This window comes from Pituophis catenifer, unplaced genomic scaffold (genome assembly GCF_029215685.1).
Source record: "Pituophis catenifer annectens isolate HBS135680 unplaced genomic scaffold, rPitCat1.0.hap2 SCAF_1, whole genome shotgun sequence".
Classification (NCBI taxonomy): Eukaryota; Metazoa; Chordata; class Lepidosauria; order Squamata; family Colubridae; genus Pituophis; species Pituophis catenifer.
The window spans coordinates 180,955,124-180,980,372 of record NW_027256881.1 but is presented as its reverse complement, the minus strand read 5'-3'; the positions used below and the strand labels follow the sequence as shown (position 1 = coordinate 180,980,372).

General features: G+C 38.4%; 1 protein-coding gene across 2 annotated transcripts in view; it reads left to right on the top strand.

Moving 5' to 3' along the window:
• Nucleotides 1-24,364, top strand: part of AOX1 (aldehyde oxidase 1) — an 89,525-nt gene extending 65,161 nt beyond the window's left edge. For both annotated transcript variants that reach the window (XM_070933274.1, XM_070933273.1), the window contains exons 28-35: nucleotides 155-283; nucleotides 1,900-1,974; nucleotides 2,729-2,781; nucleotides 4,153-4,267; nucleotides 17,998-18,063; nucleotides 20,022-20,210; nucleotides 22,122-22,289; nucleotides 24,234-24,364. In XM_070933274.1, the coding sequence (XP_070789375.1) occupies nucleotides 155-283; nucleotides 1,900-1,974; nucleotides 2,729-2,781; nucleotides 4,153-4,267; nucleotides 17,998-18,063; nucleotides 20,022-20,210; nucleotides 22,122-22,289; nucleotides 24,234-24,287 (849 nt within the window). In that variant the 3' untranslated portion in view covers nucleotides 24,288-24,364. The remainder of the gene's footprint in view (nucleotides 1-154; nucleotides 284-1,899; nucleotides 1,975-2,728; nucleotides 2,782-4,152; nucleotides 4,268-17,997; nucleotides 18,064-20,021; nucleotides 20,211-22,121; nucleotides 22,290-24,233) is intronic.
• The last annotated feature ends 885 nt before the right edge of the window (nucleotides 24,365-25,249 follow it).

Here is a 25,249-nt window from a genome sequence, read left to right as displayed (position 1 = left end):
GTCGTGACCCAAGGACTACCTGTACTTCTGTCTTATAATAGTAAATTATTTAAATAAAACTTTCTCTGTAGTAGTAATTGTAATTGCATTTTAGATTGTAACTCCAGGAAGATTACAAATGCTAATATTTTTTTTCTTTTTTTAAAACCACAAGGTGGCTAGCCATGAATTAAAGATACCACTATCTTACATACACCAGTATGAAAGAACTACAGTCACAATACCGAATGCAATTACTACAGCGGGATCAATTAGTGCAGATGTCAATGGGAAAGCAGTTCAGGTTAGATACATAATTGGTGATGTTCTTTTCAATTCATTTGAAATTTGATGGGACTTAATCCTTCTGACATTAAAATCTACCTTTTTGTGAATGGGAGCCTTCCTTTTTTTCCAGCTGTTGCTAGATTTGAAAGATAGAGAGTAGCTCAACGATAGAGCCTCTGCAGTTTAAAGGATCAAACTATTAGTGAAGGGAAAAACCTATTCTAGAGGCTTCCTCCTGTGAGAGTAGGCAGTGCTGAACTAGATGAGAAAATGTTCCAACCTAATATAGGACATTTATCTTAAAAGAAATAGTTTGATGTCCGATTAAATTGTTTACATCTTTGGCTTTAAAAGGTATGTGCTGCCAGAAGTTGCCATCTTTTTCTAACAAAGATCCTTCTGTTTTCACAGCTATATTACAATCATAGTGGACATTTCTTTTGCCTTTATACAGAAATTGAGTTCACACATACCTGAAGCATAAGTGATTTATTTGGTTTTGACAGGTGTGAACTCATGCAGCATCTATGGGGGAACAGGGCGAGGACAAGGAGTGGTTTATTTATTAGATTTACATTCTATTTTTACTTCAAGAGTTCTATGTGGATGCATAATGGTCCATCCTTTTTTTTTCCTCAGTAACAATGCTCTATGAAGTAGGTTGGGCTGAAAGAGTTTGGTCTAAAATTACCCATTCAATTTCCATGTCTGAGGATAAGCTAGAACCTGTGTCTCTTTAGTGCTAATCCAAAACTTCACCAACATAGAGTTGCAAATACAAAAAATAATTGTGATTTTATAGATCATACCAAATATGACTTAATGCAATATATGAACTTAGTCAATATCTTTCCATGCGTCATTTGCTGTTTTTAGGCAATTGATGTACAGATCACAAATTCATTTTTTAATATCTCAATAAAAGGAACAGGTATTATCTGATCGAATATTTAAGTTGCTAGAGTATTATTAACAAACAAAATAGAGCAGTTTTTGCTAAATAGAGCACCTTTTTTCTTTTCCAAATACATTGAGCTCTAATGCCTGCAATATCCAAACAACTCTGGGCTAAAGATTGCAGAAAGCTGACAGAAAATTTTGGGAATTAAAGAATATGCTTGGGGATCTGCTTGGGAAAGCTTTAGTAGACAATATTGGGCCAGAGAAATTCCTTTTGACTTAGTATAAAAGAGCATCTTCATTCCGCTGCTCTGTGTTATTGTCTAGTTGCAGAAAAGCAATTGAAGTACAGTTATGTTTGCTTTCAAAAATAATTAAACAGTTTTATTATTCCTTTCCCCATAACAAGTACTCACATTTTCTGTTGCAATGTGCAGTTAGCAAAGTAGTGTTGCATTCTTTTGTACTGCATTTTAGCATGTGAGCATCTGTGATGTTAGAAGAATTTTAAACAAAATTATAGTTTCTGTTAAGAAAGAAATCCTTCAATTATTCATGTCATGAAGGTTAACATTAAAAATGTTAACCAATTCTTGCAGAAAAAGATGGCAATCCCACTATGCAACACTTAAATGTGCCTTTTAAAAATAAAATTTGAATACTATCTTAACAATAACGTGTATTCTTTGGGACTAATTTTTCCTGTTTTCTTTGGTATCATCTTTGGTACAGAATGCTTGTCAAATTCTAAGGAAGCGCCTTGAGCCAATCATTAAAAAAAATCCTAAAGGAAAGTGGGAAGATTGGGTACGTATCATTTACATGTTTAAAACAGAATAATTTTAACCCTATTAGTAGCACATCTTCAGGAGAATAGTTTTTAATACATTAACGTATAAATACAGGAACAACACAGACATTAAAGTGAACACCATGTCAAAATAGTCAGCAATTCTAAATTTATCTAACAGGGAGCATTGGTGATATATGGCACTTCTTGGTACCACTGAGCTTTGGATATTTAAGTTATCTAATTTCAGCAATGAACTCATTCTGGTGACATGTGATCTTTAACTGATGCTCTGTGCACAATGGGCTCTCTTAGGATCCTAAGAATAGAATAACCAACTCAGTATCCTTTGGAGATAGTCCTTTCCCTTTTTAATGAACATTTTGGATAAGATTTTTTTTAAAAAAGAGTAAGAAGCTTTAAGTAAATTCAAGAACATTGGAAGTAGAAAGTGTGTGAGCACTCATAAAATTAATGTTTGAGGCAAGGTAACTACTTCATGCAAATTTGTCCAGAAGCATCTTCTACACACAGTGTTAAAATTCTACGATGTGGATCCAGGGAAGTTGCTTAATATCAGCAAATATACATTTCTGGGGAGTTAATCCTAGATGCATAAGCGGAGAACAAATTCAACAAGACTTTTTTCTCACCTCTCTTATGCAAAGGAGGAAGGCTGACCTTTGATATCCCCATTTTGGTTTTGTTTTATGCACAAATACATTTTGTCAGTATTATAAATATTGCTACTTAACTATTTATCTCTTTCAGATTAAAACTGCCCACGAGGAAAGCATCAGCCTCTCTGCTACTGGCTTCTTCAAGTAAGCAATTTGTTCCAAATTCCTAAATGGCTTTATTTTCAATATCAAAGGTGATAAATCGGGAATTTCACATGCTGAATATCACTGCAGACTTGGGAGGGCAAGAGCAAACAAGATTGTTCTCAAAGGCCCTATACTAGAAAGATATTGAAGAGTACCGGATCTATCTAAAACAGAGCCTTGGGGTATCCCACTGTATACTTCCCTCCATGTAGATGCAGTTCCATTAAGGACTACATGTTGAGTGCAGTTGGTCAGCCACTTACAAATCCATTGTTCTTTTACATTGTCTAGCAACCAAACTTCTTTTGCATTCAAATGACCCTGCTTCCTGTCTACCTGTGCAATACAATGTGACCTGCAGCTGTTACTATCTGACCTTCTCCACTGAATGGTGAAAAGAGTTGATGGCCAAGTATATTCAAACAAAGCTCAATTGCACAACAGTATTAGAATAATCAGCCAATAGAACTCTTAAGTAATCCTTAACAGATCCATAGGGAAATTAAAGGAGCCCCCCCAAAATTGCACTACTTTTGGCAGTGAGGTGTCCCCTGGGCAACAATGTTGTTACTGGCAAATCCTTTCAACTGTGAAGTACTCTTCAGTTAGCTTTGCTGGTGCTTCTGACATGAATATGGACAGAACAGATCCATGCTGAAGATGAAGAGATGAATCAAGCTATTGACTTACTTATCACATCCTGCACATGCATAATCATCTCAATTAGAAACAGAACTATTGGGCACTGATGCACAAGAGAGCCTGATTGGGGGTGATAATGAGGTCAGAAAATGTAATGCCTGTATATGTTTTATCCTGACATAAGGGAAGGTTGATAGTACCTTAATTCTCTGGAAAGGCACAAAGGAACAGAAGGGAAGGATTTCCTTCTGGTATTGTCTTGCTCAATGTGAATGTTTTAAATAAGCCAACAGGCAAGGTCCAAAAATATTTTGTAATTGGGATTGGGAAAAGTCATTGACAGACTCAAAGGGAAAGGCAGAGGCTATCATTTTGGAGCAGCTCAGTGCAACAGTGTTAATGTTTGCCAAAAACTGTGTGTCCTATTTATTTGAGTCACAAACTCGGGCAGTTCAGAAGTTACCCCAGCAAATTCCAGGTCTCTTTTGAGCCCTTAATTAGATATAGCAGAAAATGACAACTGTCATTGGTTTTTCTATCTAGCAATCAATTTCCATTTTGTTATTTTCCACTGGAACAGAGGGAGCTTCTTCATCTTACCCCAGATCCTTTTTTTATTTCTTTTAGAGTATCTTAATACTTTGATCCTTTCACATGACTTGTGTATGTCTGTTTGAAAAGATTCCTAAAAGAAACACTCTCATTTTTTTTCCCCTTTCCCATCAGAGGATATGTTGTCAATATAGATTGGGAGAAAGGAGAAGGTCACGCATTTCCATATTTTATTTTTGCTGCATCATGTTCTGAAGTTGAGATTGACTGCCTCACTGGTGACCATAAGGTAAGTCCAGTCCAAAAGTGGATCATAATCTCCACTTTTCTGCTCAACCATGGGATAGCCTATGGCTGTGATGGCGAACCTATGGCACGCGTGCCAGAGGTGGCACGTGTAGCCATATCAGTGAGCATGACAGCTCAGCTCTGGCGTGCATGCGCGTGCTGGCCAGCTGATTTTTGGGCCTTCGGGCCTTCTCCAAAGTAGGGAAACAGGCTGTTTCCTGCTTCCGGAGGGCCTGGGGCAAGTGGGGAAGGCTCATTTTTCTTTCTCACCTGGCTCCAGATCCTCTCTGTGCATCTTGGGAGGGCGAAAACAGCCTTTCCTACTCCCTTGGAGGCCCTCCAGAGGCCTGAAAGGGCCCATTTCCCAACTCCCGGTGGGACAGGAAGTGACTTTTTTGCTGTCCCCCCTCTAAGAGTCTCTGGAGGCTGGGGATAGCAAAAAACATCACTTCCTGTCCCACTGGGGGTTGGGAAATGGGCCCTTTCAGGCCTCCAGAGTGCTTCCGAGGGAGTGGAAAAGGCTGTTTTCACCCTTCCCAGATGCACAGAGAGGATCTGGAGCCAGGTGAGAAAGAAAAACGGGCCTAACGGGCCACTGCATGCCAGGAGCGGGGGGGATGGGGGGTTGCGCATGCATGTGCAGGGCAGGGCACATAGAATTATGGGTGTGGGCACATGCCGCGCGAACCTTCCCCGCTCCCCCCCTCTCCTGGCACGTGATGGCAAAAAGGTTAGCCATCACTTATGGGGTGGCCCTCCTGCCTTTTAGGTTTGGGTGATCAGCAAATTTTGTGCTAAAGCAATGCTCAACCACCAAACATTTTGAAGGATAAACATAGAGAGATTGTAACATATATCAGCAAGTATTTCAAAGATATAAACATATAAAGTATTTATATGGTCATTCATCTTACAACAGTGTCTCCAGTTGGTATACAAGGATTAAAACACTAACCACAAAATCCCCAGTATTCAAGAATAAAATAATGATCCCAATCACATCATAGATCATATGTTGTTAGTCGTGAAGTCATGTCTGATCCATCGCGACCTCATGGACAACATTCCTCCAGGTTGTTCTGTCCCCATCTCACACACGCACACAAACAGTCAGCCAGGAGTTAATAAAACCAGCAGTCAGGAATTCCTTTGAGATAACAGAATTGGCAGCAACCCAGTAGCTGCCTGCCAAAAACTTTACTCACAAAGGGAGATTTTTCTCCTCCGTCCGATAAACCAAAATGAGTCCACAAAGCCAAAGAATTGTCAAGTCCAGTCCATAATAAATCCAAGGAGGGCATATAACGAAGTTCCAGAAACGCAGTATGACTTGCTAGCTTTTCAGTTTTGTCCGTCATAAGGCCTGAATGGCCACCACACCCCCTTTTATCCCCTGTGGGGTGTGGTCCAGTGACTCAGCTTAATCTCTGGCATGCCTCCTTCTCTGCTGCGCACGCTTGTCTTTCCGACGCTGTTGGGGATCCAGCCAAGACTCATCTCCGTCGCTGCTTGGAAGTGCCTGGCTCCTGGCCTATCTCTTGGCTTTCGGAGGACACCTGAGGCATTGCCAGAGAGGAGGGTCCTGGAGAGGGAGGCCTTGCCAACTCCTCTCCTTCACTTTCGGAGTCTTCTCCCTCTGATAAAACGGGCTTGGGGGTCGGAGTCACAACACAGGTCTTCCTGTCTTCTACCATCCCCTGGAGTCCATTTAAGCTCACACCAACTGCTTCAGTGACTCCATCCAGCCACCTCATTCTCTCGTCCCCTTCTTATTTTGCCCTCAATCTTTCCCAGCATTAGGCTCTTCTCCAGTGAGTCCTTCTTTCTCATTAGGTGGCCAAAATATTTGAATTTCATCTTCAGGATCTGGCCTTCTAAAGAGCAATAAGAGTTGATCTCTAGGACTGACTGGTTTGATTGCCTTGCAGTCCAAGGGACTTGCAGGAGTCTTCTCCAGCACCATAGTTCAAAGGCCTCAATTCTTTGGCGCTCAGCCTTCCTTATGGTCCACCTTTCACAGCCATACATTGCAACTGGGAAAACCATAGCCTTGACTATACACACTTTTGTTGGCAGGGTGATGTCTCTGCTTTTTAATATGCTGTCTAGATTTGCCATAGCTTTCCTCCCCAGGAGCGTCTTTTAATTTCTTGGCTGCAGTCCCCATCTGTGGTGATCTTGGAGACCAGGAAAATAAAAACTGTCACTATCTCCATTTCTTCCCCATCTATTTGCCAGGAATTGAGAGAGCTGGATGCCATGATCTTAGTTTTCTTAATGTTGAGTTTCAAGTCAGCTTTTGCACTCTCTTCCTTTACCCACATCAAGAGGCTCTTTAGTTCCTCTTAACTTTCTGCCATTAGCGTGGTATCATCTGTATATCTGCGGTTGTGAATATTTCTCCCGGCAATCTTAATTCCAACTTGTGATTCATCTAGCCCCGCCTTTCTCATGATGTGCTCTGTATATAAGTTAAATAGGCAGGGCGACAATATAAAGCCTTGCCGAACTCCTTTCCCAATTTTGAACCAATCAGTGATTCTGTGTCCAGTTCACACTGTTACTTCTTGACCCGCATATAGGTTTCTCAAGAGACAAATAAGATGGTCTGGAACTCTCATCTCTTTAAGAACCTGCCACAATTTGTTGTGATCCACACAATCAAACGCTTTAGCATAGTCAATGAAGCAGAAGTAGATGTTTTTCTGGAACTCCCTAGCTTTCTCCATGATCCAGCGTATGTTGGCAATTTGATCTCTATTTCCTCTGCCTCTTCAAAATCTGCCTGTATTTCTGGTAGTTCTCGGTGCACATACTGCTGGGGCCTAGCTTGTAGGATTTTGAGCATAACTTTGCTAGCATATGAAATGAGTGCAATGCTGCAGTAGTTTGAACATTCTTTGGCATTGCCCTTCTTTGGAATTGGAATATAAACTGACCTTTTCCAATCCTGTGGCCACTGTTGACTTTTCCAAATTTGCTGGCAAATTGAGTGTAGCACTTTTACTGCATCATCTTTCAAGATTTTGAATAGCTCAGCTGGAATACTGTCACCTCCATTAGCTTTGTTGTTGCTCAGACTTCCTAAGGCCCATTTGACTTCACATTCCAGAATGTCTGGCTCTAGATCAGTGACCACCCCATCGTGGTTATCAGGGTTATCATTGTACCTCTTGTACAATGTTGCGAACCTCTGTCCATAGTTCTTCAGGCACTCTGTCTATCAGATCTAATTCCTTAAATCTATTTGTCACATCTACTGTATATTCTTTTTTTTTTTTTTTATTGAAAAAGTTTTAAAAACAAACATATTTTCCCCACAACCCCCCCCAACCCCCCTCCCCCTCCCCGACTTCCCAGAGCAGAACACAAGGTATTTCTATTGATCTTTAACAATAATCTAAATTGCATAACCAATCATTAAACTAACATCCCTAAAAAAAAAATTCTTAACCCCCCATATATAAAATCCTATTTCTTAAACATAATACTTCTAATGTCACTTATATAACGCTTTATACAAATAAAAGGAATCATTCATAAGCTATTTGATATTTTTTGGTCTGATACTTATTTTGTATATAATCAATCCATCTTCTCCAGTCCTGTATATACCTTTCTTGTGTATGATCCTTCAGATATGCTGAAATTTTAGCCATTTCAGCTAAATTAGTTACTTTCAATATCCAGTCATCAATGGTAGGCAAAAAGTCCTTCTTCCAGTATTGTGCTACCAACAATCTTGCTGCTGTTATCAAGTTCAAAATCAATTTAGTCTCTGCAACTGTACAATCCGTAGTTATACCCAGTAAAAACAACTGTGGAGTAAATTTCAGTCTCTTTTTAAGAATATTCTGCATCACCCACCAAATCTTTATCCAAAATGCTTTGATTTTTCTACAAGTCCACCATATATGATAATAAGTTGCATCATCACAGTCACATCTCCAACATTTAGCTTGCACATTAGAATACATACATGATAATTTTTTAGGATCTAAATGCCATCTATAAAACATTTTATAAAAATTTTCTCTTAAATTTTGTGCTTGTGTAAATTTCACATTTCTAATCCAAATCTTTTCCCAAGTTTCCATCATTACTGGCTCTTGAAAATTTTGTGCCCATTTAATCATACAGTCTTTAACCAATTCCGTCTCAGAATCTATTTCCAATAAAGCATTATACAACCTTTTAATATGCATTTGTTTTTGATCTCTAATTTGTTTTACCAAATTCTCCTCATTTTGCACAAAGCCAATTTTTTGATCTTCCTTCCATCTAGCTTGAAGTTGACCATACTGAAACCATGTATAAATTATACCTTCTTCTCTCAGTATATCTAAAGATTTCAAATACATTACCCCCCTTTCCATAATAAGAAGCTCTTTATAGGTAATCACCTCCTGTTTTTGTTCTATACTTATATTTTCTATTGCATGTCTAGGATTTGCCCATAAAGGTATCTTATAATTTAACTTATATTGATATTTTTTCCAAACCCTTAACAAAGCATTTCTTAATATATGAACCTTAAATACTTTATCCACTTTTTTGTCATATAACAAATAGGCATGCCATCCATATAACAAATCATAACCTTCTAAATTCAAAATTCTCCCCTCAGTTAAATTAAACCAATCACTGATTTGTGATAAAACCGCTGCTTCATAATATAATCTTAAATTAGGCATTTTAAGACCCCCTCTTTCACGTGTATCTTGTATAATTTTCGTTTTTATTCTAGGTTTTTTCCCAGCCCAAATAAAAGTATTAACACCTTTCTGCCATTCTCTCAGATTTTCATCTTTCTTAAGCACAGGTATCATTTGGAACAAAAATAAAAATCTAGGTAAAACATTCATTTTAATTGCTGCAATTCTTCCCAATAAGGACAACTGTAATTTTTTCCAATTTTCCATATCCTTCTGTACCTTCTGCCAGAGTACCTCATAATTGTTTTTGTATAATTTTGTATTTGAAGCTGCTATGTATACCCCTAGATATTTAACTTTTTTAACTATTTCAAAATCTGTTAATCTTGCTAATTTGTCTCTTTCAAATGTAGTCATATTTTTAACTATCATCTTTGTCTTATGTGAATTAACTTTAAATCCTGATACTTTCCCGTATTGATTAATTATATCCAATATGTATGGAGCCGACTCTATAGGTTGAGATAAGGTAATAACCAAATCATCTGCAAAGGCTCTTAATCTGTAATCTTGTTGTCTAATTACAATACCCTTCAATTTTTGTGAATCACGTATCTTATTCAGTAATACCTCCAAAGTCAAAATAAATAATAGTGGGGACAGAGGACACCCCTGTCTTGTTCCTTTCTCAATTTTAAAAGCCTCTGTTAAACCTCCATTAACTATGATTTGTGCTGATTGCTGCTGGTATATCGCTCTAATTGATTGTGTAAAATATTCCCCAAAGTGCATTTTTTCTATTATTTTAAACAAAAATTGCCAGTTCAAACGATCAAATGCCTTCTCTGCATCCAAAAATATAAACGCTGCAGGGACTTGATTATTTTTTTCCAAATATTCCAATAAGTTTACAATTTGTCTAACATTATATCTCATTTGTCTACCTTTTATAAACCCAGATTGATCATTGTGAATTATTTGTTGCATAACTGGCATTAGTCTATTAGCTAATATTTTAGCAAAAATCTTATAGTCAGTATTCAAAAGTGAAATTGGCCTAAAATTCTCCGGTTTAATGGAATTTCGATCCTCCTTAGGAATTAGTGAAACAAAGGCTGTTTTCCAAGAAGGTGGTACTCCTCCTCCTAATTGTATTTTATTAAATAAAATTTTTAATGGTTCTAACATTTCGGATTGTAAATGTTTATAATAAACAGCTGTTAGTCCATCTGTTCCCGGAGCCTTACCTATTTTTAATTGTTTAATTGCTCCAACAATTTCCTCAGAAGTTATAGGTTGATTCAATCTATCTCTCTGTTCCAACGTTAATTCAGGAATCTCCATCTTTAGATATCTATCGATATCGACATCTTGAATTGCATCTTTAGCATATAATTTTGTATAAAACTCCAAAAAAGCCTTTTTTATTAAATTCTGTTGATAAATCTCTTTACCTCTAAATTCTATTTTATCTATAATACGTGATTTCTGTTTTTTCCTCATCGTGTAAGCCAACCATCTCCCAGGTTTATTAGCATTACAAAATGTATTATGTCTGGCATATTGTATACTAGTTGCGACTTGCCCCGCCATTAACATATTAAATTGCTCTCTTAAAATATTAATCATATCTTTTGCCTTTTTATCTCCCGGATTGATTATAAGCAATTGTTCCTTCTTTTTAATTTCCTCCTCTATCTCTTTCCGTCTATTTTGTTGTTTTAATCTATGTTTATTATTCAAAAAAATTAATGTTCCTCTCATATAAGCCTTACACGCATCCCATACCATCTCCATCGAAGTTCCTTTGTTCATATTATTAATAAAAAATTCTTTCATTTGTTTTTTAAGCTCACACAAATTGTCTTCATATCTAAATAAATTCTCATTTAGCCTCCAAGACCTCCTTTCCCCTCTCTCCTGCTCTAGTTCCACCCAGACCGGGCTGTGATCAGTTAAAGTTCTTGGACATATCTTCGTACTCTTCACCCTAGAAAAAAGATCATTTGTAGTTAATATAAAATCAATCCTCGAAAAAGATTGGTGCCTATCTGAGAAAAAAGTAAAATCGCTCTCCAATACGTTCCTTTCTCTCCAAATGTCTCTAAGCTCCATATCCTCCAAAATATCAAAAAAAGATTTAGGCAACTTAGCACGCATTGAGATCTTGGAAAGACTTTTCTTATCTTTCTGGGTATCTAATACCCCATTCCAATCACCCATTAAAAATAAGGATCTATAATCCCATTGTAGTATTTTGGTATGTAAAAGTTTGTAAAATTTATCTTGTTGTTGATTAGGTGCATATACCCCAATTACAAGCAGCTTCCCACTCTGTGTTGTTAGTTCAATTGCAATATATCTACCTTGAGTATCAGCCTCAATTAAATTGGCCACTAAGCCTCTTTTAACATATATTACTAGGCCGTTTTTCTTTTCTGGTGCTGATGCCACAAAGTGTGTACCTAATTTTGAATTTATCAAGTACTTTTGATCAGAAGATCTAATATGCGTTTCTTGCAAACAAATAACATCGTTCTGAAATTGCTTCAAATAATGAAATATTTTCTTTCTTTTTTGTGGAGAATTTAAACCGTTAACATTCCAAGATAGAAATTTATTTGCCATCTCTGGGCGTTCCAAGCTTCGAGAGCATCAGCTGAACCTCCTCCGCCATTTTAGACTTCGGCCTAGCTCCTCCCACTGCTTGCGTTTTTTGGACTTGTTGAGTTGAATCTTGAGGCTGTTGTGCCATATGTTGTTTATAGGTAGCCCTTGTCAGTCGTTGATCTTTTGGCAGCTGAATCATCGTTAATGACTCCAAGGTTGGTGGTGGACCCCCAGTCAGTAATGGATCTTCTTCCAGAATAGCTCCTCCAGCTAACACTTGAGCATAGGTTTGTGGTTGCCCTCCATCTTTCTCTTGTTGAGTAATTTCCAATTGCTTTCTAGCACCCCCTGGTGAGGGTGGCCTTCCAACCTTTAAAACGTTGGCATAAAAATCTTTTGCTTTTCCAACTGTGTTTAAACGATGTCTTTGCCCAGCGTATGGCACTATTATCCCAAATGGGACATCCCATCTGTACTGAATTTGCTGGTTTCTTAGTTCATTCACCAAAAAGCCAAATTGCTTTCTATCTCTTAACATTTTAGGAGGAAGCTCTTTCAGGACCACCAGCTCTTGTCCTTCCACTTTAATCTTATTTCTATAAGACGCTTGCAAAATGTCATTTCTAACTCTCCTTGTTGTAAAATAGATCACCACATCTCTTGGTAACTGCTTTTGTTTTGCCAGCCAGGAATTGACCCTGTAAATTTTGTCCATTTGAATTGCCACGTCTTCTGGCCTTTCTGGAATCAGCTCTGCTAAAGCATTGGAGCAAACATCTTTTAAATTTTCACCACTCTTTTCTTTCAAACCTCTCAGCCTCAGGGCAAATTCCATTGACCTGTACTGTAACATAACCATCTCGTCATCCACTTTCTCTGTCTGTATCATAACCTCTCCCAACTTAGTTGCAATCTCCAAGTTAGCATCATCAATTTCCCGCACTCTCTCCTCAATCTTTAACATGTGAGTAGCCAATCCTGAAACTGCATAAACAATGTCATCTCTTATTTCATCATGTTTCTCCTCCACCACACTTGTAAGTTTCTTTAACTCCTCTGAAAATCCTTTCATCATTTCTGTCTGATTATTCAGGGCACCCATTATAAATTCTTTAAGGTCTTGTGACTGTGTATCAGCCGGAAGTTGTTGTTTTTGAGTCACTACAGGGGAACCTCCTCCCCCTTTAGAAGTTGGTGGCTTTAGTTGTTTAGCAGCCATTTTATTTAAAGAAAAATTTTCCTTTTACAGCCAAAAAATCTTGTAAACAGTCTTAAAAAGTATATTCCGAAGTTTTTCCAAAATAAACAATCCTCTCTTCAAACTATACTCAAAACCCAGTAATTTTCTCTTCAGGCAGAGGGCTATTAACAAGCAGTTTCCTTTTAACTTTCACTTTCCCTTCCGCCCATAACAAAGGCTTCCTCCCAGCCTCCAGCTCCAGAGAGCTCCGTTTGCAACAATGTATTCACAGAGTTAAGTTCTGTTTCTCTTAAAAAGCTTGCACTCTTGCTTCCGCTCTGTCTGCCTTGCTGGAAATCATTAAAACTCACTGTTTGCCGGCAGAATTGGACGCAGACGTCTTGCTCTGAAGACAGAGGCACCAGCGATCCGGAGCGATGGGAGGGGTGAACTGGGGAGCTCTCACCCTCCGAGTCCCTGGAATTAATCCAGTGACTTTCGGGGAGCTCTACCCACCCCCTCCGGCTCTCCTCTCCTTCTTTGCCCGAAGGAGAGTTTTTTCAAACCGCCGGACAGCTGTTTAGCGCTGTCAGGGCGGTTTTAACAGATCGGGTGGCTGGCGGTCTATAGAGACCGTCCTCGACGATCTGCGGAGCCACCGGAAGTCACATCTACTGTATATTCATCAGGGATATGATTTAGTTCATACCTTAGTGGCCTAGTGTTTTTCCCTACTTTCTTCAATTTAAGTTTAAATTTTGCAATGAGAAGTTCATGATCTGAGCCACAGTCAGCTCCTGGTCTTGTTTTTACTGACTATATAGAGCTTCTTCATCTTTGGCTGCAGAGCACGTACTCAATCTGATTTCTGTATTGACCGTCTGGTGATGTCCATGTGTAGAGTCATCTCTTGGGTTGTTGGAAAAGAGTGTTTGCTATGACCATTGTATTCTCTTGACCCAATTCTACCAGCCTGTGCCCTGCTTCATTTCATACTCCAAGGCCAAACTTGCTTGTTATTCTGGTTATCTTTTGGCTTCCTACTTTAGCATTCCAATCCCCATGATGATAAAGACATAATTTTTTGGTGTTAATTCTAGAAGGTGTTGTAGGGCTTCATAGAACAGGTCAACTTCATCCTCTTCAGCACCAGTGGTTGGGGCATAGACTTGAACTACTGTGATGTTGAATGGTTTGCCTTGGATTCGAACTGAGATCATTCTGTCATTTTGGGGATTGTATCCCAGTACTGCTTTTCCTACTCTTTTATTGACTATGAAGGCTACTCCATTTCTTCTGAGGGATTCTTGCCCGCAGTAGTATACCTGATGGTCCTCTGAATTAAATTCACCCGTTCCTGTTCACTGATTCCTAAGATGTCGATGTTCAGTCTTGTCATCTCTTGTTTAACCATGTCCAGCTTGCCTTGATTCATGGATCTTATATTCCAGGTTCCTATGGAGTATAGATCTTTACAGCATCGGATTTTCCTTTCACCACCAGATACATCCACAACTGAGCGTTCTTTCGGCTTTGACTCAGCCACTTAATTCTTTCTGGTGCTATTAATACTAGCCCTCTGTTCTTCCTCAGTAGCATATTGGACACCTTCCAACCTGAGGGGTTCATCTTCCAGCGTCATAACTTTTTACCTTTTGGTACAGTCCATGGGGTTTTCATGACAAAGATACTGGAGTGGGTTGCCATTTCCTTCTCCAGTTGATCACATTTTGTCAGAGCTCTCTGTTATGACCTATCTGTCTTGGATGGCCTTGCACAGCATAGCTCATAGCTTCAGTGAGCTACACAAGCCCCTTCGCCATGACAAGGCAGTTGATCCATGAAGGGGATAGATCATATACCTTGTACTAAATCTGGGCATAGCTGTGAGAGAGAGGCAGCCCCACAAGTAGCCTGCCCTCATGTCACGTAGGGCTTTATAAGTGATAATTAGCACCTTTCATCACACCATAAAGTCTATTGGAATCCAGTGCAGCTTGTGGAGCATAAGTGTTATACAAGAATTAAAAAGAAATGCCAAAGACTGCCCACACTGCTGCTTCCTGCAGCAGCTCAGCTTCCAAGTCCTGTTCAAGTGCAGCCCCATGCACAGCAAGTGATAATAATCCAAACAGAAAGCAATTAAGGTATGAGTCACTGTGAGTAAGACCTTCCAGTTGAGATCTGGATGCATTTGAGGAACGAAATTGTGCAAAGGCCCCCACAGTTACAGCTACTACCTGCTCTTACTGTAAGTCCGGTAGGAATCCAAAATTACACACTGACTGGGGATGTGTACCTTTGATAGAGTTAAAGATGGAAAATCTCAGGAACTGACAATGCGAGGACGGCTTAAAACTGAACCCCCACCCAGACCTTTACAGTCTCTAGGCATCAGGAAAGGAATAGGGCAGTGATGGCAAACCTTTTCCGAACTGAGTCCCTGAATACACATGTGCGTGCCCGAACCCCCAAAATGCAATGCATGTGCAGCCCCTGTGCATGCACCCTGCCCCGTGCATGTGTGCCCCGCACCACCTGTGCATGTGCGTGCACACCCCTCCCCCGCATGCATGGCAGAGACCCAAAGACCAGCTGGCTGGCAGGAGGCATGCGCATATGTGCAGCGGAGCTGAACTGGGGCGAGGGCTCACGTGCCCACAGAGAGGGTGCTGCGTGCCACCTTTGGCATGCGTGCCATATGTTCACCATCATGGGAATAGGGTATTATTAGCATACCGATGATATGGCACCCTGTGCCAGCAGATGATAGCAGCTTCATGCAGATGTTAAATAGGGGTGGGGAGAATGCAGAGCCCTGAGGCACCTCACAAAGCAGAGCTTCAGTCTTGAATTTTCCCAACCTGCTAACACCAACTGGAAGCAGCTCTAAAGAATGGACTAAAATCACTATTTATTTATTTATTTTATTTATTTTATTAGATTTCTATACCGCCCTACTCCCGAAGGACTCAGGGCGGTGCACAGCCAAACAATAAAAACACATACATACAAAATTTAAAATAGAATAAAATCAAATTAAATAATTTTGGCCCCGACAAATTTAAAACCCCAAACTTTTAAAACCAATTTAAAATTGAATATATAAAATACTAAAAGATATTTAAAATTTTAAAAATCTTTTATAAAAGAGGGGGAAAATTAGGCCAGGCCGGCCTGGTGAAATAGTAAGGTACTATGTCGACTTCCATTCCAGTACCCAGAGGTGGGATTCAGCCGATTCAGACCAGTTTGGGCAAAGTGGTAGTAATGACCTACGGGTGGGTGCAATCCCGTCCTATATTGCTGTGTTTTGTGACACCGCACACATGTGCGGATGGCGCGAGAGAGTGAATTGCCATGTTGTTTGATGTCACATGCATGTGCGGACAGGATGTACAAGCAAATTGCCATGTTTGTGATGCCGCACACATGTGCAGATGGTGCTTGCTCGCTCACATTTCCGGTGCTGGGCATACCGGTTGTTACAGTATGTGAAGCCCACCTCTGCCAATACCCTAAACCAGCATATGACACCATGATCAGTGACCAAAAACCAACTGAGAGGTCAAGGCTGGGCAGGATGGATGCATTTTTCCCATATTGAGCCTTCAAGAGATCATCAACAAGCACAATCAATACTGTTTTAGCACTATAATCAGGCCTGAATCCTGACTGAAAAGAGTTGAAATCATCTACATCTTCCAGAGGTCTTTAGAGTTTAAGGCAACCAATTATCAATGATCTTCCTAAAAAGGAAAGATTGAACATTGGATAAAAGTTGTTCAAATTCATTGCATTCAGCAATGATCTCTTAAGGAGAGGGTATAGACAACCATCTCCTTCAAGGTGGTTGGAACCATCCCTTCCCACAGAGAAATATTTACCGTTGCATGGACCCAACCACCTGTCATTTCCCAGGAAACCTTATCAATCAGGAGGGAGAGGAATCCAGAACATAATTCACAGCTTGAAAGACGTTGTCTGTCTCATCTACCTCATCAGGACTAACTAGTTCAAACTCTTCTCAGATCACTAATTGCCTCAGGCAATTCCATGGAATCTGAAGACCCGAATTCTAACTCTGAGACAATGAGCAACTTTGTCTGATATTTAACTAAAATAGTCTTCACAGGAGCCCTGCAAGAATTCCCGTGGCTCAGTGGTGGGTTGCTCCCGGTTCGGACCAGTTCGCAAAAACTGGTAGTAAAACCTGCGGGAGGTTCCACCCACTGACCCGGACAACATCATAGGTGATCTGCGCATGCGCAGAAGTCTCTGTGCATGCTCAGAAGAGCGTGTGTGCACGCTGCAAACCAGTAATAAAGGTAAGTAGAACTTACCCCTGCTGTGGCTCCTCCTTACTTAGGAGGGATGTAGTTATTGGCAGATACAGTAGAGATGGAGAAATAATTGTTTCATTGCTTTTATTGCCAATCCTTAAGAAGGGCTTTACCCATGTTTGGTCAAGTTCACTGTTCGTTTTCCTTCATGGACACTGTAGACTTTTCTTAGGTTATTTTATCACCAACGGTCCTTTGAAAGTCTGGGACTCTCCAGGATCCATGTGTCTAGAGAAACTGCGTAGGGGCAATCTGATCCAAGGCCAAAGTTTCCTTCATTTCAAGCAGCAACAAGCGACGCAGTTGAACTATGCACCAGAATTCCAGGAACATTCCAAATTCCCTTTGGAACTCATTAGAATTTATCAGGTGCTTCAGGCAGATTGTTCAAATTGGCTCTGCTTCCCTGTGACATCAGAATAATCAAGAACCAGCAAGGAAAATCCATCCATGACAAGGAATTGATAGTAGCATTCCCCAACTCTAGATAACATTGCCACCGCTCTGAGATACAAGCCAGGTCTAATGTGTGAACTGACTTTTAAGTCGAGCCAGAAATTATTTTGGTTAGGTCCAAAGTTGTCATGAATTCCCAAGTGGTCTCAGCTTGGTGATGTTTTTTTGGGCCAGAACAGATCCTATTAGAGCTATCAAATGCAGAAAAATATTGTGCTTAGGATCCTTCATCCCCTAGCCTGTTTCTCTTCATAAATTACCAGACATATAGCCATACTTAGAGGCTCCAGGAGGACAAGTTCAAAGGTGCAGTGCATTCCAACCCAAAAGCCCCCAAATGTTATCATGCCTGCTGGAAAAACTTCCCAAAATATTATGGTAATAATATATTTGTTCTTATAATATCATAGGCTTGAATGTTTCAGTTTTTCATTTTTTTTCCTGCACTGCTATAAAATGTTTTGATGATAATTTCTCTGTGCAACAGAATCTCCGAACTGACATTGTCATAGACGGTAGTTTCAGCATCAACCCAGGCATTGACATAGGGCAGGTATGTACTTCAAATTCCAACCTTATTGTAACTACACACACACACACACACACACACACACTCTACATTTGATCTTAGCCAAAAGACTGAGAAGCGATTTATTGTAACTTCAAGCAAACAATCTTTCCTGAAATATCAAAGAAATGAACCCCAGTTGCATGTTATTGTTCAGATCCTTCCTTCCTTCCTTCCTTCCTTCCTTCCTTCCTTCCTTCCCTCCCTCCCTCCCTCCCTCCCTCCCTCCCTTCTTTCCCCCTTCTAGCAGGCAGCTAAGTGGCTGCTGTTACATGGGAGAAGTAGCAAGGGATTGTGAGACTGGCTGGGAAACTGTCACACAATATTGAAAATAAAGATCATGTGACTGCAGCAGCAACAGCTCTGCAGTGCTGCAGCTGCCAGTAGCACTTTCCCAAATTTCATTTCCTTAGGAGTCATGGATTCTGGATTTTGGACACATTCTGCTATTTAGTCCATTTGAAGTAGCTTTTTGCCCTATGATATACTATTTTGGCCAGTTAAATGTCATGACAATGAGAATTTTAGTAGTAAATAGATAGAAAATGTGGTAAGTGAAAAGATAAATTAAATGTTACCATATAATTTTCTTATCAATCCTGGGATAGGCTGGAATGATCAAACAAGAGTGTGATGTTTTCGAATATCCATGCTGCAGAATTCAGTTTTCTCTTATTGATCACATTGCATTCTTATAGATTTGGTAATCTACACTGTTGATTTTTTTAATTTTATTTTTATATTGTTTCACATTTGAATATTAAGAAGCTTCCAAGCACCATGGTTGTAGAGAGAAACAGTGCAAATCTGCATTAATTTTTAGTCCATCTTGGCATTTTATTTCCAGATTGCTGCTGGTGTCACAATTAGTATACAAACATGTGTTACTGTAAGACATTTTTTATTTTTGCATCCTTTTTTTTTTTTTTTTACTTTCTCTTTCCAATCAAACTACAATATATGTGATCTGCCTGAGGGGGAAAAAACCTAAATGGAAGGAAGGAGGGAGGCATGTAATTAGGGTAAAGGGCCTAAGATTATAGCAATGAAATATTTGCAAAAAGGATTCATGGATGTCTGATAAACTTGCAACAGAAGCAGTGCTTGGAAGAACAAAGAGTAGTAGCTGATTCATTGAGAGCTGCAGCCGAAAAAGATTGTGTTCAAAATCTCAGCACCCATGGACTTCTCCAAATAGATGTTTGAGAAAGAGGTTCTCTTTATCTTTTAGGACATATCCTGTAAGTCATTTCAACATGGGATGGACTGCAAATAAATTTAATAAATAAATTAATATATCTTCCTTCATTAATAGTGGGAATGGACTTGTTGGAATGGAGAAGTTACTATGAAGAAGGGCAGGGGACCAAAGAGTCCATTCTTGCTGATGTTCCTTTAATTCTAGATAAATATTGCTTATGTGATGAAGTTGAAATATGATGGGTCAACAGAAGAATCCTAACTGACAAATAAATATTTAAAAGAAAATTATAAATAACAAGAAACCCCCTATGTTAATGTAAATTAAGAGTGGATGGCAGTTAAGAAATAGAAAGCCAATATGCATTTTCTACATTTTGTGGAAAGTACTTTAAATCCCAAAAAATCCTGGGATAGGATGGAACTATTAAATAAGAACTGAAAGCCAGCATATGCTGTAAGGTGTGATTATCATGTCAGGATACCATCTACCCTACCCTTCATTTTAGTGGATTCTCATAAGTCAACAGAAGTGTCCAATAGATATCTCCAAATTTAAGAAACTTGTCAGAGTTGCTGCTCTGCAGAAGTACAAAAAAGATTATTTCTACAGTACTAGCCTATGCACATTCACGGAAACAAATTTCCAAGGAAATATACTTAGTACGGCAAACTTAAGAAGCTATTATTTTCTTAGAAGAAATATATAAAAAAACAGAAAATGTGTATTTTATTTTTCTCAGGTTGAAGGTGGCTTTATTCAGGGACTTGGACTTTATACATCAGAAGAAATAAAATTCTCTCCAGAAGGACAGCAGTATACATTGGGTCCTGACACATATAAGATACCGGGTCTTTGTGATATTCCAGAAGAGCTTAGAACCTACTTGCTGCCAAACTCAAGCAATCCAATTGCTATCTATTCATCCAGGGTAAGCAAATAATATGGATTGTCCTGGGATTGTTGAAGTAAGGAACACAACCCCAAGAAGAAAATGCTATTTATTTAATGATTGCCGGGTGCCTGCTTTACAAGAAAGAGGGAATCCCAAAGTATGGGAAAGCAAATATTTCTATTGAAGTTAAGGGCTATAAAGCAGGAAATCCTACAGATCAGATTTGGAAGCCAGTTTGTGGAAGCTAGGCAGGAGTTTGTTAGTGCACCTATTGTTAGGCAAAATGAGCCCTTCAGGAAGGCAACAGAGCCAAGGATGTCCACTGTTAAAAGAAATGGAATGTTGAGTCTTCAGGCTGATTGAGGATGGAATTTTGAGAATTATTACTATGTTGTTACTATGCCTAGGATTGCCCTTGGGTTGTACTATGAGCTGGTGAGAAGACTTCTATTCTTTGGTTAAAATGGGATTACGAGGGGGCGTTATCTTGGGCCAGAAAGGATCGATTTAAATCTGATAGGATTAGGCAAAGATATGAACTTGGTCTGACCTTGATCATGTCCAAAAGATGGAGGTGGGTAGGAGGAAGGATGCAGTTTCCATTTTGTTAAGCTTTGTTTTCTCTACTAAAGGATAAAGAACAACTTGCAGAGTGCTCCAGATTTATGAATTACTTTTCCAAGTGGCATGATGATTATTTTATGTTATTGTAACAACTTAGATTTTCCCAAACACAGCACTCCAAGAAGTTTATGTCAATAAGATACAATAAAAATAGGAGCACAAGCAACAACCCTTCAATTAATGTCTATATCATAAATTAATGTTAAAAACAAAACATCAAAATAAGATATTCAAAAAATAAAAAAATCAGGGACTTTTTCCACGTCAAAATGATCTGGGCAGAACATTTTTAGACTACCCCTACATATGGACAGTAAGATCTATATATTAATTTAGAAACCAAGAATAGCAATGTCAAACAGGAAATTGTTAACCACTAGTGACTAATGTCTATGAAAGTGAAATGTGTAGTCTAATATAGTATGTAGTATAGTATATAGTATGTATAATCTAATAGCTGAGGCAATTTTTGATAGACCTTTGAAGGTAGCTTGGCTTCAACTGAAAACACATTAAATTTAGATGGTTCAGTAGTCTGATAATATGCGGTAAATCTTATACTTTTATATAAGTAGTAAAATAGGCTTAAGGAATCAAAAACGTGTAAACTATGCATCACATGTAAAAATAAACATTTTTCCTGAAAAGCTGTTTTATAAAGCAATTACAGGTAAAACCTTTATTGATGATCAAGAAAAAGGATCTTGCTTAATACTTACTACCGTATTTAATATGCAAATTAAAAATGCAAGATCTCCATAAATACTTCCGTGTTGTTTTCTGTGAAAGTTGAATTTGTAAGAACCTTTTAAGTACATTTGATGTTGTTCAGTGGCTAAGTTTTGTCCGATTTTTCATGATCCCATGGATTGTAGCATGCCAGGCTCTCTTATCCTCCACTGTCTCCTGGAGTGTGCCTAAACTCATGCCCACTGCATTGATGACATTATCTAAAACCATCTTATCCTCTGCCATCTCCTTCTCCATTTGTCTTCAATCTTTCCCAACATCAGGGTCTTTTCCAATGAGTCATCTTCTCATTTGGTGGCCAAAGTATTTGAGCTTCAGTATCTGCAGCGTGTAGAAAAGGATGCAATTTCTACAAACTGTAATGCATTTTCTGTATTTCCGGTTCAAAGGAGCTTCGTCTTTTATGCACTGAAAATATTCCGAAATTTTAGGATGCTGCTATCAGAATAGGATGACTGGATCAGACTTTAGCTGTGTGAAATCATTGTATGCTATAGCCTTAAACACTATTGTACGAGAATGTTGCACCAATTACTTTTTTCCTTCCCTTGGGTTATTTTTATTTTTCTCCAGGGATTGGGGGAATCTGGAGTATTCCTTGCATCCTCTGTATTTTTTGCTATAAGAGACGCAATAAGTGCTGCACGGAAGGAAAGAGGATTAAACTCTGTTTTCACACTGGACAGTCCACTGAATGTAGAAAGGATTCGCATGGCCTGTGCTGATTACTTTACAGAGATGGTAAGACTCTGCCCTGTCATTTCCTCTATCCTTTGCCTCTAACCTTCATTTCTACTTCAACAAGCAAGGCAAAGTTTGTAAATGAAAGAATATCAAACTATAGTCTGAAATGCTTAGTACTATTAAATGAGGAAAAGTTAAGCTGAGAAAAGAGAGAGAGAGAGAGAGAGAGAGAGAGAGAGAGAGAGAGAGAGAGAGAGAGAGAGAGAGAGAGACTGAAGAAAACAATCTTTTCTGACTGGTTCTCCTTCTTCTTCTGTGTTTCCAGAATCACTTAGACATTTAATCATACCACTGCTTGATGTGATTAAAACTTTGCTATATTATTTTATTGTGATTTACTGTGTAAGCTGCAAAACGTTCTCCACTTCTGAACTACCAATTTTTTAAATGATGGGGTATGAATGTGCACTTATTGCACAAATCACATATTAAAGATCTTGCTGGAAATCCAGCAAGATCAGGCTGCTCTTCTCAAGAATGTTTATTTGAATAGTCAAACTCCCCCTCTTAAAGCAGCAAGGTATTTATATCAAATAACCACCCCAAAAATCTGAAGGGTACTAACCTTAGCAAGCTGCAATACACTTCTCAGCAGTTTTGGAGGGCTGATGCAAAAAAATATTATATGAGCTGAGACTGTGCCCCTGTGGAAAAGGGCCATTTAAACTATAGCTCACATCTTGCTATACTGCATCTTCTATAAGGACTCACAGACTCAATTTCTAACACCTTGCCTAATAAAATATCTGTAAAATAATGATCTTTTTATATGCAATCATTAGCAGATCAGTACAAAATAGTTTCTTTGAATGTGGCCTAATTTTGCTATGGTGTATGTAAAATTAGATGAACTTTTAACTGCCCACTGATAACCCACCACCAACTGCAATATATTATTCTGTCTGCCTTTTATTTTTGTTTTTTACTATTTTTTTTAATGCTTTTGTTTGTAATGCTGATCCGTGACCATAATAAAGATTGATTGATTGAATGAACCACCAATTCACTGATATCACTAATCTAAAATGTTTTTTTTGCTATCCTTGCTTTCTACCATTTAGATGAATTAGGCACTTTGAAATTTAGTATTATGAGTTTGTCCAGGACCAATTTAAATGTTATGAGAGTTTCTGTGAAGTTTAATTTTGGTGTGTTGTTATGCAATGCACTAAAAAACTTTCATGCTATTTTCTTGCCCATTAAATGTGAAAAGTTCATTTCATAGCAAAGTAATCTGAACATTTGAAAGATGTTACATAAATGTTGTGCACCATGGATTAGTATGTATGCAACTGTAACTTTATAGTTGCCTTCTTAAAACACTGACCTTCGGTTTGGAGCAAAACAAACTTCCATTTGTTATCTGCTTAAGACAGTCAGGTTCAGTGTTCATGAAATGATGGAGCAAAGCTACCAATCCAAGGTTTTACAAAAGATTCAGGAAATATATGGAGATATATAGAGTAAGTCAATAAACTAACCAAAAGCAGATTTCAGATTTCCAAATATTTTGGAAATATTTAAGATTAACCTTGCAAAGCAGCAGCTAAAATAAAGCAAAACCAATGTATTTTATTACAATAGCATTTTATGGTTTTTTTAATGCCTCTAAAAAAAAATTCCCAACCTACTAATAGAATGCACTGTTGTAGAAAACTCCCACGTGGTTCAAATTGCAGTAGTACAGAGTGTTCTATCTCCTTGCCCCACTTTTCCTTAACGGCTCTCAAGACTAGAAGAAAATGCTTTGTGTACAGTATTATATTGGCTATTACATTGCAAGTATTTGTAGCAGCCCACAACAGAGGTCCAGTATGTTGTGTTGTATCTTATCGAGCAAGTTAAATATGCAGTCTAGAATGTTGACTGTAATAATGATGTTTTATTTCATACTAAACGATCACATGATTAAATAATTTTTCATGTTCCTTTCTTATTTAGATTCCAAGAGACAAGCCTGGGACCTACATACCTTGGGCTATCCAAGTTGATTAATCTTCTACTCAGTTGTTTTTCAATGAAGTTGTGATTTCCTTACCACATAACGTTATACATAGCTCTTTAGAAATATATCATGAGGTTTTCAATTGGACATACATTCCAAATAAATGTTTATAGGACTGCATCCTTCATTGTCTGTCAAGACAATAATATTGGAACCATGTTTAGGATACTGTTGGCCAAACTTATTCAGTTTGATCTTTAGAATCATTTTCCAACCATTTATGACCAAATTTGGTGCACCTGACACATTCCAGCATGAGAGTAAAGCTGTAAGAGAGAACTTCATCTGAATGAAACCAGCAGAAACAAATAATCTTAGCAGCATCTCCCTCTCTCTCTGATATAGTCATTTGGTATTGCTTCTGATTTAAGGAACAGATTGTAACCGCCAAATGAGATGTAAAGAAAGATATTTTACACATCTTTTCATTTTTCTTCCTTTTTATTATTGTAAGGCACTTAGAGTAGCTCTAGAGTATTTGCTCGATAGATGGCAAATAAATTTAATTTCAATTTAACAAATAAAATTAATTTACCTACAGATGTATAATACCGTATTATAATAAATATTATCTGTGTGGTAACAATGCTATAAATATTTTAATGCTATTAACTGTTGCTTATGAGATGTATACCTCATCAATTGAATGAGTTGCTATAGTTGTGAAGGGCTCTAACTGTTCAGGATAAGGTAGTCAACAATAGATTAAAACAGTACAGCTTCTGTGGGAAAAGGAAACACAGAAATGAATGTAAGAAAAATATCACTGTGTACAATTTTATCTTGTGGGCAACTACGGTAAGCTTATCAAGGACATCACATGCTAGAAATTAAAAGCGGCCATCAACATAATTATTGATGCAAGCAAGGCACTGGTGATTTCCAGTGGTATATTGGTCTGCAAGAAACCCGGTTAATTTCAACATAAATGTGACACTGGTAAAAAAGCACT